The following is a 20,079-nucleotide window of genomic DNA, read 5'->3' on the forward strand; positions in this document are numbered from 1 at the left end:
TTAACAGATTTAACAGAGGATAAGTGGGTTACCCAAGTATACATAGGAGACCACATTTCAACTCAGGAAAATAAGTGTTTCTAAGTCCAGACTCAGCACTCTACCTACTTCTCCACTTAGCTGCCCAATTTCATTCTAAATGCCTTTTAATTCCAATGCAAAGAAATAAAATGATATTTTAAAAAGGAATTATAGCTAGTATTCCAGACAAAATAAATTTTTTTCCTACTAAATCTAGCTCTTAAGAAAACAGGCCTAGGATGCACATTATTTCCTTTATCCAAAGAAGAAAAATAATACTTTATTTTGGCAAAGAGAGAAGCTGAGAATTAACATGTATACAATCCTCCCAGAAGATTCTTGAATAAAAAGGCACTTTGAGTTGCACATCACATTACCATATGTCAAGTGCCAATATTCATGAAGCTCCGTAGGATGAACTTTCTATAAAACTGGAATGAAACAAAGTAGGAATAAATGAAGAGCTAATTATTTTGAATAAAAAATTATTTTGAATCTGTTTGAAGATAAAAGGCAAAAATTCAGACTGACAACCTGGAATCTTGTTAGTTCAGTTATATTTCAGTCACATCTGTGTCCCCAGTTGAGGTTTTCTTGGCAAAAATACTAAGGTGGCTTATCATTTCCTTCTCCAGCAAATTTTATAGATGAGGAACTCAAGGTTGTGACTTTCTTAGGGTCACACAGTAAGTAAGTGTCTGAGGTTGGATTTGAACTCAGGAAAACAAATCCTTACAACTACTGTCTCAGCACTGTCTACTGTATCACCTAGTTGCCCCAGAATCTTGGTGCTGGTTAAATTAAACTAAGAGGTGTTTTTTTTTTTTTTTTAAACTTCAGTTTCACTACATATTTAGTATTTTTTGTTCCTTCTTGGTGGGACTGATCCTATAAGTACTTATCAGGAAGACAAAGTGGGAAATCACTAAATCATTCCTTTTTATGCTATTCATGAAAAACTTTTAATTTCTTATTCTCCTTTTCTATTTTTCCTTTCAATAACGTTATACAGAAATAGGATAGTTTAAGACCTGTAAGATGACTATATTAATGTAAAATATCCTTATATAATTTTAAACTCTTGGCTGCCTTTTATGGGCAAACTCCAAATTTGGTTAAGCATCTTAGAAATAAGATGTCTGGCCTTACTTTGAGGCTTCTTTAGAATTATTAATATTATTCTTTAGAATTCTTTAATGAACCACTCTAAAAAAAGAACTCAAAAATTCAAAGTTCTTTCCCACTCATATTTAAGGAAATAAACTATTTTTCATAGGCCAATAGAAGATGCTTTTAGAGAAAGTCTTTTAAGAAAAACAGTATCCATCAGACACTGAATTAATAGCATCTGAAATTACTTATTTTTCTGAGACTAATTTTTAAAAACTACCTGTTTTGGGAATATTTATTTTTATAATTACTCATATCAACAGGTAAAAACAAAGAATGAATACATATCTGATAAAAATATATAAATGTCTAAAACTAACTCCACTATCTTTCCCAACTTTTTTGGCAAAATCTTTCTTTGCCCAGTCAAAATTTTGGAATAATTTTCACTTCACCTTCACTCAATAAATCCAATTAGCTGCCAAATTCTTTTGATTTTAGTTATCATATATCTTCCATGAGCTCCTTACTTTCCATAAACAGTCACATCACATAAAGTTGAGTCTATTACCTCTCAGCTATCACAATGACACATCTGCTCACTAGTCTCCTCTCTCCAATGTTACTCCATTTTTCCTCTAATCTATCTTGTAATGATCACTTCCCATTCAAAAATCCCTATTGGCTCCCTATTCATTTCCAAATAGTTGAAATTCCTAAGCCAGGATCCAGATTCAAAACCAATTTACCTTCCTACTATTATGTGCCACTGTGTCCCTCCGCACAGCTGTTTCTCTGGCTAAACTGGTCCATGAATACTGTCAATGAATATGCCTTAACCTCCATAACCTTTCTGCCTTCTAGGTAGGCAATTCCCATCACTTAGAAGATGACCATATCCCCCATCTTTGTTGTTGTCCAGTTCTATCTGACTCTTTGTAACCCTTTGACTCACAAAACACCAATATTATTTGTGGAATTTTCTTGGCAAAGATACTGGAGTAATTTTCCATTTCTTTCTCTAGTGAATTAAATTTGAGGGAGGGAGGGAGAGACAGAAAATTAAGATGAAGTGACTCCCCCAGGATCACATAGCTAGTAAGTATATGAAGCCAGATTTGAACTTAAAAACAAAGATGGGTTTTGTGGACATTCTAAATAGTGGGAATGGACTGACTGGAAGGCCTATGGGCCTGAGTCTAGGACCAGCTGTTTTCTCAGCTTTGCTCCACTTTTCCTTCAAATCCAACCCATCTTAATGACATCACATATAAAAAGTTTTGTTTTATTTCCCTTCACCTCAGAAATCCTGTCTTTCTTAGGAATTGCATCATTTATTTATTTTTGCTGAGGTAATTGGAGTTAAGTGACTTGCTCAGGTATCTGAGGTCAAATTTGAACTCAGGTCCTCCTTACTTCAGGGCTGGTGCTCTATCCACTGCACCACCTAGCTTCCCAGCTCCAAGGGTTAATGCTGGATCTGGAGCCAGGAAGTCCCAAGTTCAAATCCAGCCTTGCTTACTAACCTGCATAAGTCACTAAACCTCAATCTACTTGTTTCCTTATCTCTAAAGAGGGGATACCTTTTTACCTGCCACAGTTAAGTGCAGCTAAAATGTGCTAATTTGTAATGTGCTTTGCAATTGTTAAAGTACTATATAATACTAACTAGTTATTATTTATCATATCTGTCCTAAGGCCATTATTATTCTACTTTGTAACACAGCTATTTGTATATATTTCATTTTCCCATTAAACTGTAACCTTCCTAAATGCAGTTTGGTGATTCAGTAAACAAAACAACCCTGAACCTGGATTCAGGACAACCATCATTTGAATCTAACCTCAGATACTCACTAACTGGGTGACTTGGACAAGTTACTTAGCCTGTTTGCCTCAGTATTCTCAACTGTTAAAAAAAAAAAAAAGAGTAACAGAATCTACATAAGAGGGTTGTTGCAAAGCTCACATAAGATATTTGTCAAGCACTTAGTATTAATGCCTAGAACATAATAGGCACTTCCTTATCTTTATCCCTTCCTGACCCTCAAATCAACCACATATCCTGAGAAAGCCTAATATACTGCCTTTTACCTAGCAGTGGGACTCAATAGTTGTTGAATAGTGGAGATCCTCAAATAACCAACTGGTAATGGGAATGAGCACTTCTATATTTCTAGAATGGGAATTTAAAAATTTTTATTCCTACAGTCCATTTTTCAGGAACTAATAACTTTCTAAAGTTCATAAAGTTGTCAGAATTGAATTATAAATAAAAATGACTCACAGACGCACAAGGGCAAAATGTGCCACATTTATTTACATATGAAATGTGTTTAATACAGTTATAATGAACGTAGTGTATAACATCTGACAGCAGCAAGACCCTTTAAGGAACGGAACAATAACTACAGTATATCATGCAAGTATCTATATATACACAAAAGTTTTTTTTATTAAAAAAAAGTACAAAACTTGTTTAGGGATAAATACAAGATATAAAATGCCAAACAAAAAAAAAAACACAAAAAATATAACTCTCACAGAGAACTATATATGGAAGGGACAGAACAGTACCTTTACTGTGCTTCATTAAAGCATAACTACCAATATTAGATATATTTATTGAAATGACAGAACGAAAACCTGGCAGCTGTGTGCTCAATCTGAAATGGCCAATTGTGATTCTATAGGCTGCTGTATTAACACATTGATAGGTAGCAGCTTTAATTGTGCATCCTAACTCTAAGTACCAGAACATTTGGCATTAGCACCCAGAATAGGAAAAGTCAATTCTTGAGACAGCACAGGGTTAAATGAACTATTTTCTTCCTTTAAAAGCCAAAGAAATACTTGATTTTTTAATTTGTCTCTATGTTTAATAAATTACAAGACAAAAACCAGACTGTATAAAAATCTATTGATCTAGTTACATATTTGTTTCTTCTACAGCAGTCCAGCCCTTTCATCAAGCTTACATCCCTGTGATCTTAAAAGTCTTGCAAATAAATACGAAAATCTTTTTTTTTTTTTGCCAGTCCACAATTTTTTCTGAGCTAATTTTATAATAGACTCTTTCCCTTTCTCTTCACAGACAATATTAAGGAAAACATCATTCCCTTTTATTTGCCTGGTTTAAATTCTTATCCACCACCAGTGGGTTATTTGCAAGGCTGCTTTAAAAAAAACTTTCTCTTATGGCCCTAAAAATACCTAGAGATGCACAGATATGCAATGATGAGTTTCAAGGCGCACACATACGTCTTTCAAAGTAGATACACCAAGTACTAGTGCTAAGACACTTGAAGAGCCTAGTGTTCTTGACACCTAAAACCAGCTACAATTATGTAGTGAATTCTAAAAAATAAAAAATACTAAAAAAGGCATTGTGTTAGCCTGTAATTTAATAAGCTAAATCATTCAAACTCATGGCGTACAAAACAGTTTATCTGAATCCAAGGAACTGCCCCCAGTGCTAAGAACTCTGTTTTTAAAGAAACTTAGTACAAAAAAGAAAAATTCTAAACAAAAAATAACTCAAAACATTTTCCACTAAATACTGATACAAACACGTAACAAAGAGTATAAAAGTTATTAGTTTAAATATATACAAACTCTTTTTAAACTCAAATACTGTTTTAATACTTATTGAGGGTATATACGATGAGGTGAAGAGGATACATTTAAGGAGAATATATTGCAACAGCCTAAACAGTACTGTCAACTCTATTATACTGCAAACTTTCTGTAACAAAAAAAGTTTTTTCCATTCCAATGTGGAGAGAGATTTTCCTTTTGGAATACTCATTTTTCAGCTGAACTCATTCTTTTAGACTTAATGAAGGCCATGCCATGTGTTCTCATGTGAGTATTTAAGGCAGCTTCAGTTTCAAATGTCTTTGCACACACTTTGCATTTTCTGTCTGACATCAGGCTATCAGAGGATTCATCTTCATGGCTGGGTTTGTTTTCCTGTTGATTATCTTCCCCAGAGCCATTCTGCTTAGACACTGGCTGAGGTTCCTTTAGTTTGTGGACAATGAAGAGATGCCGGGAGAGAGAGACATGGGAGGTGTAGCAAAGGCCACATTCTCGACACTGGTAAGAAGAGCCATCAGACTTATGCTGAGGGATATGTTCGTGAAACTGTAAGAGATTTTCTGTTGTAAAGCCACACACAGCACACTTGTGAACTTTAAAAACATTTATCTTCAGTTTCTTCAATGGCTGAGTAATGGCTCCCCGTGGGGGTCTGAATTCTAAAACAGGTTCTTCTAATTTCCGCTTTGGACTGGGGGCCTGATAAGAGAAAACAAACAAAAAACATTGATCATATTAAGATAGTTCTGCTATTTTCCTGAAGAATGGTCTTCTCTGATTGAGCTAAAGTCGGTATAAAGAGAAGATGATATTGTGAATTTAAAAACAAACAAACAAGCTTCTGAAAATGTTTGACCCTGTTTCCAAAATTGTGATCTCACTCTCATGCTGTCCTTTATGTTACTGCTAGTCATTATTCAATATATGGAGTCAAGAAGACCTTCAAATCCAGCTGCACATACTTAGTAACTGGATGATTCTGGGCAAGTCACTTAATCCTGTTTGCCTCAGTTTCCTCAGTTTTCCTCCAGCAAAATGAGTTGGAGAAGGAAAGAGCAAACAACTCCAGTATCTTTGCCAAGAAAACCTCACAGGAAGTCACAAAGAGTTGAACATGACTGAAAAGGCTGAACAACAACAAAAAATCTTGCTGAATAGAGTACCAGAAAGACTGTAACCCTGCTCTGATGCTTATTCTCTGTGATGGGCCTTGCTATTTTTTGTCACTTAATTACTCTGAATCTGTTTCCTCAAGTGTAAAGGACTACTTGGTATTGAAGTCTGTGCTCAGTTTATCCACATTCATTCCCCCCATTTCATTGGGGAATGAAAAGTAATACAAAGAAAATACCAAACTCATTCTACTTTTTCTAAAATGCTTATTTTAGACAAAGGTCTTGTGCCTCTTTGTTGCCAAATGCTGGAAATAGATAATCAGTACTCAGGAAGATAAAGTGGTGTTCCACATCTGCTGAAACCAGGGACCTCAGATGCAATTTAAAAACATGCTATTAAATCTTCCATGTCTCAGTCTTATCTCCCAGGGCTCTCTTACACCAACTCTATGCTCCACTGCCTGTCCCCTCTCTGTCCACTGTGTCTCTTCACATTTGTTCATGCTGTACCTCCTTTTTCCTCCTCTCTAATGAGATCATCCTTCCAGGCCTAGTAGCTTATTTTCCTAGCTCACAATGATCTTTCTTTCTGCATTTTTCTACTACTCCCTGATCTTACCATTTATTTGGCACTTAATCATTTATTGTTTTGTAATTCTCTCTCCACTGGAATATCTTCAACTTTCAATCCAATTCCACATTTATTAAGCATTTTCCAAATACGAGGGCAGTTAGATGGCACAGTGGACAAATTCCTGAATTTCCTGAGCTGAAATCCAGCCTCTGATGCTTACTAGCTGTGTGACCCTGGGCAAGTCACTTAACTCTGATTACTTCAGTTTCCTCATCTATAAAATGAGCCAGAGAAGACAATGACAGACTATTCCAGTATCTTTGCTAAGAAAACCCCAAATCAAGTTACAAAAAGTCAGACATGACTGAAAACAACAACATATGCCAGGTAACATGGGAGATACTGAGAGAGTAAAAAACAAAAATAAAAATAAGTACCGTCCCTGTTCTTTAGAAGCCTAAGACTGAATAGGAGCCAATGTATTTTTAAATAAAAATGAGACGAAATGTGACCAAGCAAAAATCAAGCTATATCTTAGGAGAAAGCTTACTTTCCTTTGAGAAGAAAAGTAAAGTCTTCATTTAGCACATGAGTTAAGCTTAAAAGAAAGAAGGATTTGAACAGGTGAGGGTAAAGCAGAAGAATATTTCAAGTGTGGGGGAAGATCTACATAAAAGCACAGAGATGAGAGGTACAGGATAAAATTGAAAAAAAAAAAAAAGATGGTAATCCAATATGGGTGGATCACAAGGTATATAAAGGGAAATGTTATGAAAAGGGTACCCTGTAGCCAGATTTTGGGGGCTTTAACTGACAGGTAAATAGTTTTATTGTGTCCTTAGGTCATTAGTTCTCAAAAAGTGTCCCAAGGATCCAAGAGTGAGAGGATCCCAGAAGTCTAGATTATTTTCATAACAATACCGAAATGTTTTAATTTCTAGTTTAATAAATATTGATAGCTGTGACTCCATATAAACAAAAGCTTTTGGGGGCATCCTCAGTAATTTTAGAAATATTTTTAAAAGAGTCCTGAGATGAAAAAGTTTAAAAACTACTGCTCAAAGCATTAAGAAGAATCAAGGCTGTTTGTACAGAATTTGAGCACAGACTTAAATTTGTGTAATAGTAATATTCTAGATTAAAGGCGGTCAATACCTTAAAGGTAGAAACCAGTTAGGAAGCTATTATAATATATATGATATTGTGATATATTATATTGCTATGTGACTACCAAGCCTAAGAGCACTGACTTTGGAGTCAAAAGACAGAATTCTAATCCCACTTGTGATATGATCATTTATGTTCCCTGACCTTCAGTTTGCTCATCTCTAAAACGAGGCAAATAGATTAAATATTTATATTGTATTATACCATCATTTGGCATCATAGTCACATTATATCAGGGCAGCAAGGTGATATCATAGTGCACAGAGCACTGGGTCTGTAGATAAGAAGACTCATTTTCTTGAGTTCGAGTCTGGCCTCAGACACTTACTATCCATATCATTCTGGATAAGTCAGTTAACCCTGTTTGCCTCAATTTCCTCATTTCTAAAATGAGCAAACCACTCTAGCATCTTTTCCAAGAAAACCCCAAATAAGGTCATGAAGAGTTAGACACAACTGAATGACAGAACCTATTATATTGTGATATTAAATAGTCCAGGTGATGTAAAAACCTGAAACTAACATGGTATGAAATTAAGATATTGCAACAAGGAAAAGGGTATAAGAAGTATTGTGGCCACAAAATCAATAGGAATTGGTAACTACTTAGATGAGAGGGAAGGAGGATGAAAGAGAAGGAAAAAAAAATGTCAGAGATTTTAAGTTCTGTATGACTCAGGTGAATGATAGTGACATCAATAGATAAAAAGAAGTTGAGGAGAGAGGCAAATGATATTTTGAATACAATAATTTGAAGTGCTAATGGGATATCCAGACAGTTGTGCACAGTTATGTATTACCTAGAAGTATAGGGTTGAATTTTGAATTTTCTAAAAATTTATCTTTTCTACTCAAGTTGTCAGCTCTTAGGAAGATCAGAACAATAAGTGGTAGTGGCAAATAAATGAATCATACTCCATCTTTTAACTCAATTCTAAAGCTAGCTTGGTTCCCTTTCTATTCAATTATGGGTCTAGTCCAATTTTTGTCTTGTGAGAAAACTTTATTCAATTGTGGAAAAGGAAAGAAAAGCTTCTTTTTCACTGGCTATACTTCCTAAGTACTTATCTTATACTTTTCTCTGTACTCCTCACAGCACCTAAAACAGTACTCTGAAATAGGGCATTCACTAAAAATCTACATATTGATTTAACCTGTAAATCTAATCTAAGCCCAAAAAAGAGAAAAACAATATGAAAATACTGGGATATTGTATTTAATCCCTGACACAAGTAAATATCCAAGTCCTAATTCATATGTTATTGTTACAGCTAAGCAATTTTTAATAGGCATTACATCAAAGAGGATCATTTAAGCATTATTTAAAATGCACAGGAGAGAACGGAAGGAAGTTCAGAAAGAAACAGACAAGTAGGACAGGTGTGAATGTTAACATGTTGACGTTTATTATATTCTTTGTTTAAGAAGCAAGCTTATACATAATAGAAAAATAGCAGTTTCACATATAACCTTTCTGTTCTACTTTGTATAGAGAAAAAGGTATCTCTTTTTCTATTTGTAGAATTCAGAATAAAAACAAATCAATAAATAAAAATAAGCATTACATTGCAGTGTTATACAGTGGAAAAAGCACTGGACTTAAAAGAATCCAAAGATCTGGTTTCAAATTCCCTAATTGGTTTTCTCAGGATGTTTGTCAAACGAAGGGGTGAGATTAGATGACTTCTAGGGTACCTCCAGCTTTGACATTCTATGATTATCTGTCAAATGTCTATTTTGTACTGTTTTAGAATCATCATTCGGAGATAACTCTACCTAGCTTCCTATACTAATATTCACTGAAAGAGAGCAATTCTTAGGTGTTTTACCTTGGTCTCTTCTTTCATTTCTGTTTCCTCCACACTGGTAGATTCTGTCATTTCTTTTAAATCAGGGTCCTTAATCCCATGCATCAGCTGAATGTGTTTCTCTAGCATTAACCGTTTTGTAAATGTGCGCCTTGATTCTGGGCAGTGCCTACATAAAACAACAAAAGTCACGTACACATTTTGCTTATAGGGATTTTCAAAAGAACTCTAGGCCCACAAAGATGTTTAACTGGTCTTCAAGATCTTCACAAGCCAATCTCATACTTACCAGGATCAAAGGCACAGGAGAGCAGCAACAGCTTAAGAGCACTGGTGAGTTCAAATCCCACTTAGGACACTACGTAGGTGACTCTCGAAAATCCATTTATCCTCCCTGGGTTTCAGTTTATTCATTTCTAAAATGAGGCAACTAGGCTAGATAGGCTTTTGAGGTCCCTTAGAAGCTCTAGGTCCATGGTCCTGTTGTCTTATTTTCCATTTTATTTAACATTTTAAATTGTTTGGTGTCACTTTTTTTTGGTAGACTCAGTTCATTTTGATTTGAGCACATTGTAAAATATTCCTAGTTAGCATTTGTATTCTTTACTCTCTCAAAAAGGAAAAATTTGAATTTAAGTTTTTTTCCCTTTAAAATGATTCTAACAGTATTCCTTCAGAGATGCTGTAATATGAGAGAAACAAAGTGCTCTTCTATCACCTAGTAATTAGTGATTCCAGCTATATAATACAGAGAAACCTGTTCTTTATCTTTGGAAACATGCATCATGGGCACTTCTTTGTTAAAAAAAAAAAATCATCCAATAAATATATTAAAAATTTTAATTTTAGGATAAATTGTTTTTCAGTAATCAACTGTGTTAAAATGCAGGCATTAAAAACATTAGTCTATGTTAAATGAGAGTTATCAAAGATAAAAGGAAGAGTACAATAAGCTCCAATTTAATAGTGTACTTTACAAAGTGGAAGCTCATTGACATGAAGTGACTTCTTCAAAGTCACACAGCTAGGAAATGAACCCAAAGTCTTCAGACTTCAAGTCCAGTACTTTTTCCATTTTACTACCCCTCCTCTCTCTAAAAAGCAATTTTGTAACAGGCAAGGGATATCCATACAAACATATTATTTCATTTCCTTTTTCTTTGAAGATGAGAAATCATCGTTTTTTGTATAACAGCTTAGGAAATCCTACAGTTTGTTAACTCAGTAGCTACTTCAGAGTTGTACATTATAATGTAGACACCAAGAACAGTATTTCAATGAAGAGACAAACAGGTGACTGAAAATTCTACGGGTTTTTTCAGAACTAGATTTGCTGCCTTCCAGAAAGCTTAGAAGAACTGTATATGGGCACTAAAAAAGTAAAAAGTACTTCCTATATCCTTCTGCACAAGCAACAAATGAAACCAGCACTAATACAAAAGATGACAGCTTTTTTTTTTTTTCCTGTTAAATCATTTTTAACGATGACAATTTTGAGTTTGCTGGATGGTTTTGTGACTCTACAATGGCTTTCCAATACATTAAATAGCGATGATCTTATGCTTCTGCATCAAAAATACTAACATTTTATTTCAAAGCGTTTCACTAAAGTCACACTGAATCCCCTTAAATTCCATACCTTCTTCTATTCTTCAATGAAGTCTCTCTATTTCTGAGCATCACACTACCAAATTTGAGCCTACCTTCTGGTTGTACTATATTCTTAGATTGTAGTCGCCTAAATAAACTCTCATTCTTTTTTCCTTTTATTCAGATAACTCCCAGGCCCTCTATGAAATTTCCCTGAATGGCCTCAAAAGATATAGGAATTCTAATATGCCAAATCCTTGTCTAAACATGAAATTCCCATGATTCTGTTTCAATATATGTTCTTGCTTTTCTACCTATAGTGTTACCATGCAACTTAGTATTTAATATCTATTTGTACTGTGCTTGTTGAATTCTCTAAGCATCCAAAAGGAAGGTACCAAGTTTTTCAACTCACTTTGTGTAAAAATTAAGAAAGCAACACATGTAGGCTATTTCAAGAACAATTTTTATTGATAATAATATGACAGTCTATCCTTAATTATCAAGATGAAAATAGTGGCCAGAGACAAATAATAAAGTTGGTTCAATGTTTCTTTTACTGATTCCCTTTGTCACCAATGCTATGAACTAGCAAAAAGATTTGCATGGGTTAGAACTAAACATCTCTGAAAAGATGTTTCAGATAAGGAATGAAGCCACAATCTTAGTCTTTATTGACATAAACCTTTAAACAATTGGGCTTCACTTAAGATAAAGATTTTATAGGTGACAGCTTGGCAGTGACTGGAAAGCCAAGCAGTTATTCTGAAGAAATATTTTCTGCAATACAATCTATCACCATATGATGCTGAACTTTTTAGGCGAGATTAAGCACAAAGCAATCAAGATTGTAATGATTATTTCACTTAAAAAGTCTTTTAATGTCATACCACATATCAAAGAATCAGGTGACAAAATTATACAAAAATCAAATGAGATGAATTCTAAAGCAAAGTGCTATAGTGAAAAAAGCCTTGACTATAGTGTCAAAGAGCATGGATTCATAGCCTCCCTCCAATGCTTATTACTGAGTAACTTAACCCCTCTGGTCTCAGTTTCCTCATCTATAAAATAAGGAGAGAAATGAACTAGATGCTCCTAAAGTTTCTTCCTTTTTTAAATTTATGTTTTTATGATCTGCAAAAATGAAGGCGTTAGATAGATGGCCTCTGAAATCCCTCCCAGTAGGCAATGTAGGTAATGTAAAAACAAGATATCAATAAGTTTTAATTTTTAAAAAAAGTCAATAGGAAATAGAACCAACAAAAAGTTCTATTTTAATTCTTTCATGACCTAATATATTAAAAACCATCACTTACGAGCAGGTGTAAACTTTTCTAATGCCTTTGTGTTTGATTCGATTATGGCGACAGAGGCTATGCGATGAACTGAATGATTTGTCACACTGGCGGCAAGGATGCTTCTTCATTTGCTTTATTAAAGAGAAGAAAGGAAAATGTCAGTGGCAGGTTTTTAAAACCGGAACATACTTTTAAAGTTAGAAACCTTGTGTTATGAGTTGAGTTTAACAAATGCCTGGTAGGACTTGGCACTTGAATGAATAAAATGCACCTAGATGAGAAAGGAGAGAGAAAAGTCTAGTCTTTGATAGCTACGGGAAATTTTACCATGAGAGTAGAAAATTAGGGTTTTCTAGGAAATTTTTTTTTTATGGAGTGGAAAAAAGGGCTAAATAAATGACTTGTCCAGGGTCACAGGGCTAATAAATATCTAAGGCTAGATTAGAACTCAGGTCCTCCTAACTCAAGGCTGCAATCCTTTAGGAGCAAATCTATCTGACTAATTTTAAAATTCCATTTCCCTCACCAAATAAAAAATTGATGGAGTAAAGATAGAATACAGCTAGGGTTTCACTAGTGCATAGAAAGGAATTTCCCTTTAACAATGATGATTGACAACTTCTCCAATTTATAGGTTCATTGTTCTGGGATAATATGAAATTAAAATGACTTGCCCAGGTTAACTTATCTTTCAAAAATAGGTCTTAAAGCTAGGTCCTCCTGATTCTACAAGAGATAATGCCAATGGTTTGCCAAAGGGCTTGTGTGTGTGTGTGTGTGTGTGTGTGTGTGTGTGTGTGTGTGTAATTTAAACAGAATCATTGGATTTCATATGAATATTAATGTTTAAACTTCTCCAAAGGAATAATTTTAAGAAAACAAAAGTAAACATATGTAGTCAAGTTTAATTTCCATTCTACCTTTGAAAAGAACGACAGTTGTTCCTTTGACACATTTTAATCCAAGAATGACTTTCATACCTTTGAAAACTCAAGTGAAAATAACTTAATCCGTATGAGTATAAATGGTAGGGTAATTGCTGCTCTGCATTGATAAGAGAAGTTTCCTAATTGGAGGTTTCCTTACCAATGATATAAAAACCCACACCACTCCCCCAAAGGGATGATGATGGAAAGATATAAAAGGCAATAATGATACACTGGAGAAAAAGCATTAAACCTGAACAGACAGAAGACCTGAATTCTAATCTAGTTTTTCTATTACCTTCTTTCTGTGAGCCTTCATTTCTTTACCTGCAAAATGAGGAGGGTGACCTAAATTATTTTCTAGGTCTAAAACTTTGTTGTTATTTTCAGATACCTCTGTTTCTCTTTATCTTTGTTAGAATATAAACAAATGCTGTAACACAGAGAACACAAAACAATAGTCACAAACCTAAAAGTGTTATGCTGTTAGTGAGGATATTATGGAATCTCAGGAATTTTTTGTGCTCTTAAAAGCCTATGGCTCTATGGAACCTAGAGCACAGTGAAAATTTTACTTCTTTTGTCTTAAAATAAAACAAGCACTTTATATTTCTGAAAATTTTAGACAATTCAAAATGATTTCAGGCACTCTAGCTTTCAAGTGATTTTTACCAAAATGTATTTTAAATATATTATATTTGCAAAGCTTGTAGCCATGTAACTGGCCACTGATCAAATAAAAATGTAACAATGAGTAATAATACCTACAGGAATTTGGTGAATAACAATTACCTGTGGAAACCCAAGATAAATAGATGTTATATATGTCTTGGTAACTTTTTCAATGAAAATTCTCAGCTTCCACATTACATGAAACTCTTAAAGCTATCTTCTCTGCCGGTACATTTTCATAGAAATATTTTACTATCATTTGTCACAATCTTATTAAACTTGTGTCATTTATTTCTGGAATCCAAATGTAGGATTTTTCACTTTAATGTATTAATCTTAGATGAATTCCATTATGTCAGCCTCTTAAGATATTTGGAGATACACATTACAATCCGGTTTATTCACTCAGTAAACTTTATACAACTGAAATTAAGAAATCATTCAACATAATAGCTATCTTTCCCAAGATTCATGTCTTCTAGAAAATTGATAAATTTGCCCTAAAATGTTCATTTAACTAAATGACAAAAATGCTAATATAAATAGTGGCAAGTACAGAGCCCTGTGACACTACACAAGAGAGCTCCTTCCAAACCAACATCATTCCAATAATCATCACTTTGTGCAGTAAATTTGTTCATTCATTCAAAGTCCAACTCAAGTGCAACCAACTATAGGAACTAATTGATCCTCAACTCACTCTACCCTGTAGTGAAATAAGTTGTTATAGAGTATAGTCTGTGTATATGTTGTTTCTCTGACCAAACATAATGTATCCTTAAAGCTTAGTATAGTGCCTTGCATATAACAAGCACTTAATAACACTTGCTGAACTGAACTTAATTGACCCTTCTACCTTCTAAATGATGAAATTATTCACAAGAAGTAAAGATTTTTTCAGCTTTTTCATATTTATTAAAAAAAAAAAAACCTCTGGCAGAAATCTCCAATGTCTAATATATTTTGCCAACTGTATACTGCCATTTGTTCTATCTGGTTGGACAAATTATCAACACAATCTCTCCCCCCCCCCGCCCCCTTCTTTTCTACTTCTCCAAATGATATTCATCATGCTTTTTCCCTTTGGATTTCATATTTCTATCTTCTTGAGACATAATGATTGATACACACACACACACACACACACAAACACACACACACACACACACACACACACCTTTTTAATCCTATTGAATAAATAACTTTCCTCATCTCATTCCAGTAAGGTATAAAATCCCATCAAATCTCAAGAATGGCAATGGATTTGTATTTATCTCTCTGAATTAAGACGTCTAGATTTCCTTTTTTTCTAAAGTATTATCTTCAGCATGTTTAGATGGGGACATGTTAGGGCATTAATAATGTCCTTCAAATGTTTCCTGTGAATTAACTATTATATATACTTTTTTCTGGCTTAATCTTGGGGTAGAATTATGGGGATAATATTCTTTTTGTGTTTGATTTGCAGTATTGAAATCTTCTTAAGGAGAATGATAAACCTCAGACAAACATCATTATTTATTATGCATATGCACTTCCTCACAGTAGCACCCTCACCGTGTCTGACATATGTATGAATATTTCCATCATGCACCAGATACAATGGTCATGTACACTCACTGCCCTGTAGCAGACTCACCAAGTACCTCTTCTTGTGACCAGGAATAGAGATATCTATGTAACTTCATCATCATTCTATGACACAGAGACTATTTCTTCTTCATATGGTCCAGTTTCATACTCTAAGGGGAAAGCCTCATATCTCCTGAGAAGATTATTAAAATTTACTGACGGCCAAGCTCAATAGCTTTTTCTCAGACTTTATTTAATCCCTTTAATCTCTCTGCAGCATGTGATACTAGTTACCTATTTTTTCATAGTTTCTATTTTCTTCCATAATCTTGGTTTATACTTCTAATAATTTTCTTGACCCTTATCTTACACTGGTGATTCCTGAAAGTTTTGCATTATTGACTGTTCTCTTCTGATCATTTACCCTCTCTCCCTTGATCACAGCCATTCCCCAACTACTGCTCTCTGTGTGACTATTTCCTGAATTTATATTTCCTGCCCCAATATCTTTCAAATCCCTCCTTTTTTCCCTTAGGGACAGAAATTGTATATTATATCACCATAATACTTGCTACAGTGATATACACAGAACATAAACTTTATAATATTTGTTAAATGAATGAGCCATGTATAATGAGATTGAAATGATTACAACTTAAACATTTCCAAAGTATGAATAAATGACCATCCTGCCTAAATAGTTTCAAAAACATATACTATACCTACAATAGACTTATACCCAAACAAAACAAAAGGCAGGAAAAAACCCCAGAAAGATAGAATCACAAGTAATTCATTGACAGTTTAGAAATAGAAAGAAAAACAATTCCAACTTAGGATTTTGAGTGAAATACCCTCAGCTTTAATGTTCTATTTTTGTTTCTCATACCCACACAAATCCTTTTGTTCCCATTTGTCTTTTTTTATTCTAGAAACCTACTTACCTATTCCTCCCTCACCATATTTGCTTTCCTATAATATAATCAGATAAAACTTTCAAATAAAGTAGGATTGTAATATAAAATTTTTAAAAATATATTTATTAAAGACTTAAAAACTTAAGAAACATAAATATGAAATGTTAATCTGAAAAATCTTAAGGAACAACTCATTTTTTGACTAAATAAAATCTAAGCCTTCAAAAGAATTTTTATATCACTACTTATCTCTAAGATTATAGTATAATCTCATTTGTTATCAGTACATAAAGTTCTTGCTGTTTTTTGAAAAATTTCTCACATTCTTTACTTGTTAGAAGGTTGGTGTTTTGCTTCTTTTTCATAACTTCTGTTTGATAGTTAGCTTTCTAATCAAATCTGAAATACAGCAATACTTCATGAAATCTAAGTAAATTAAGGTAAATTAAAATCTGCCAAAATAGGGACAACTCCTACTTTATTTCTGCCAGATTGTAAGATCTCCCCTTTTTCTTCTAGTAGGATATTCAAAGGTTGGCCTTAGAGTGTGAATAATTTAAGTTCAAGCCTGACACATTCCTAGCTTGAAGAGTGGTTAGAGTGCTAGACCTGGAGTCAGGGAGACCCGAATTCAAACACTGCCCCAAACTCTTAACAGTTGTGTGACTATCATGTTACTTAACTCTCTGTGCCTCAGTTTCTCACTTGTAAAAGGTGAATAATGATAGCACCTATTTCTCAGAATTGGTGTGAGGTCAAAGGAAATGTATGCACAACACCTTCCAAACCTTTAGAATAATATATAAATGCTATCTATTATTGTTACTATTAATATTATTTGTTACTATCATAACTCCCTTAAATTTATAGTGCTGCAGAAATCTAAAAATATAAATTGTAGAATGGTTGCTGACTTAAATTAGCAAAGAGATCTTCCTCACTGGAAGGTTCCTATACCAATGAAATCATAGATATGGATCAAAATAAATACAATAAATGTAGATATAAATATGAAGATAAGTGTAGAAATACATGTCTATATATTGGTGAGTGTGATGCTATAAAAAAAGAAAAGGAACAAATATAAAAGCCAATAAGTAGCTATACTGTTCAGGGCTTGTAATTAGAATTTATAAAATGGAAATATATATATATATATATATATATATATATATATATATATATATATATTATATATATATATATATATATATATATATATATGTAATATATGAACAACCTGAAGAACTTTTCAGAGTATCAGGATTCAATAGCCAGTCTGCACATTTATAAGATCATGGATAAACTTTTGTTCATCCATTTCTACCCAAATCTTTTCTCCAAGAGAAGCATACTCAGATCTTTAATCTGAATCTTATGACACATTTTCTTATCATCTTTGACTACTTTGGGCTCTCTTTCCTTAGATTCCCTTCCCAAAACATATTATGTTAAATAGAAAACTCCAAAATATGGTCTAATTAGTGTAGAATTATCTTCTTTTCTCTGTCTCTATGTGTGTGTGTGTGTATGTGTGTGTGTGTGTGTGTGTGTGTATGTGTGTGTGTGTATGTGTCTGTTTTTTGGCTGCCAGGTTAACAAATGACAAGAAAGTGAAATAATAAATGACTGTAGCAAAGCAATTTTATAAGACAAATTCATGAACATCATTTGTTTTTACATGTTACTTTAAAAAAAGAACAAGAATTAAGAAAAAAAAAAAGGCAATATTTATAAATATTTTAATACCGTAAAGGTCTCTAATTTATAATTACTGTCGACACTGCTTTCAACAATGTAGATTATAATCCCACTACAAATTATTTAGATGGTTCTAAAAAGAGGCTATAATCAAAAAAATTAATGACCTACCAAAATGATGCTAAACCTCTCCAAATTTAGGCAGGATATTTCTCAGGTGACAGAAATCTAGTCCATCAGTGGGTCCATACTTAAAGCCTTGCAAGTTTGTTATAATCTTGGCTGCCTAGTCATTAAGAATTCAATATTATATTCACCTAAATAATATATTGGGTTGAACTTTAAAGCAGAAATCCAGTTATAAAAACAATCAGAAAAAAATCAAATACAAAAACAAGATATGTTGGTAATTATTTATGAAGACACAAAATGTGACTTTAAAATAGTTTTTTTTTTTTAAATCATTAAGGAAGAAGCAAACTAGTATAGGGATGTCCCCTGTACACCCTTAAGACAATCTACTATAATAAAAGTGTCAGTTCTTCACATATTCTTTTATAAATCTCATATGATACTAAAGAGAATACTAACTCCTGGGTCATATTAGCAAAAGAGATTGCAGACTAAACATTTTCTCTGATCCCTAAAACCTCTGAAACTTCTCCAAAGTAAGAATTATGTACCCAGAATTAAGCAACTTCAGTTGCTTTTCTTGGTCTAGGACACCCAGAAACCAATCTCCCCAAATTTGAGATATGATGTCCACTGATTTTGAGCTCACTTAGCACCCCCTCGTCTAGTTCCCACTTTATCAGCAGCAAGACTGCACTAGCAGACTCAAGAACACAATACAGACTTACATCAAAAACCACCATCTATGTCTCAGTCCTTCCTCCCTTTCCAATTCCATGGATAGTCCTGTTCCAAGGTTGCAGAAGTTTCCTTAAACCTCAACAGTCAACTTGGTCACTGCCCTTAGGGAGCAAAAACCAGCCAGGATTTTGTAACCCAGAACATTGCAGTAAAGTTCTGAACTATCAATGCCAGAAAAAATAGGCTCTGAATTGCCAGTGCTATGCCAGAGAATTGAGGAACAGAGGGAATGGGACAGATCACCAGGACAGAACACTGAGCTGTGTACTAATTCACCAAGCTTGAGGTAAAGAGCAGAAGCATTCAGCTGAGGTCAGTTCAGAATATCCAAAAGTCAATGTGGGAGAGAGGTAGGCTGATGAAATGTGAATTGTCCAGTGTTGGAAAAGTCAAGCCATTTTAAAATACAGCCCTAAAGGAAATCAAAATCAGAGGGGAGAGAGTCAGGATGTGAATAAGAAAAATAAAATGGGGGCAAAGAGGAGGTGTTCCTGAAAATACCAGAAATTTCAGGAAGAAGAATTTTAAGATTTTGAACATAAGCAGATAAATTAACAGGAAAAATACTAACAAGAGAAGGAATTATGTCCTCTGACTCTGGTAATTAAACATTTTTCTAAATCAGGAAAAAAGTTAAAAAGGATATTTATCACACTTGAAGAAGAGATACATTTTTAAGTCAATCAAATAAATGGAAACATTACTAGAAGATGGATTCCACTATATTAGCATTTTTTAAATTCTGCACAACAAAAATATATTTTAAAAAGTGAAAGTTTAAGATTTTTGGCAGGAAATACAGTTGGCAAAAGTCTGAAATCCAGATTCTTTTATGAAACTGCTACAAAAGTGTAAGTTTTAATGTCCAATCCTCAATGGATAGCAAAGAATAGAAATCATTTATGAGAAGTAGAAACACAAACTGTACTATCTTGAAAAAAAAAGTTTCCAAACTAATAAGAGAAATTAAATTTAAAATAACTTTTCAGATCATCATGTCATTATCTGGCATGTTCCAAAAAATAATTTAAAGTGAAAAAAAAAAAATTCAATGTTGTCAGGAATGTGGGAAAATTGCCACTCTATTACTGTTGAAATTATAATTTGGTGCTATTTTTAATAAAATTAATTG

At 33.6% G+C, this 20,079-nt stretch overlaps 1 protein-coding gene across 5 annotated transcripts in view; it reads right to left on the reverse strand.

Moving 5' to 3' along the window:
• Positions 1-3,423: 3,423 nt before the first annotated feature.
• ZNF532 (zinc finger protein 532) overlaps positions 3,424-20,079 on the reverse strand; it is a 115,124-nt gene continuing 98,468 nt past the window's right edge. For 3 of the 5 annotated variants that reach the window (XM_051969565.1, XM_051969563.1, XM_051969564.1), the window contains exons 7-9: positions 12,305-12,417; positions 9,417-9,564; positions 3,424-5,430 (exon numbers count right to left, since the gene is read on the reverse strand). In XM_051969565.1, the coding sequence (XP_051825525.1) occupies positions 4,936-5,430; positions 9,417-9,564; positions 12,305-12,417 (756 nt within the window). In that variant the 3' untranslated portion in view covers positions 3,424-4,935. The remainder of the gene's footprint in view (positions 5,431-9,416; positions 9,565-12,304; positions 12,418-20,079) is intronic. The other 2 variants (XM_051969567.1, XM_051969566.1) reach the window with 2 other exon arrangements.

The sequence above is a fragment of the Antechinus flavipes genome, chromosome 1 (genome assembly GCF_016432865.1).
Source record: "Antechinus flavipes isolate AdamAnt ecotype Samford, QLD, Australia chromosome 1, AdamAnt_v2, whole genome shotgun sequence".
In the NCBI taxonomy this organism is placed as follows: domain Eukaryota; kingdom Metazoa; phylum Chordata; class Mammalia; order Dasyuromorphia; family Dasyuridae; genus Antechinus; species Antechinus flavipes.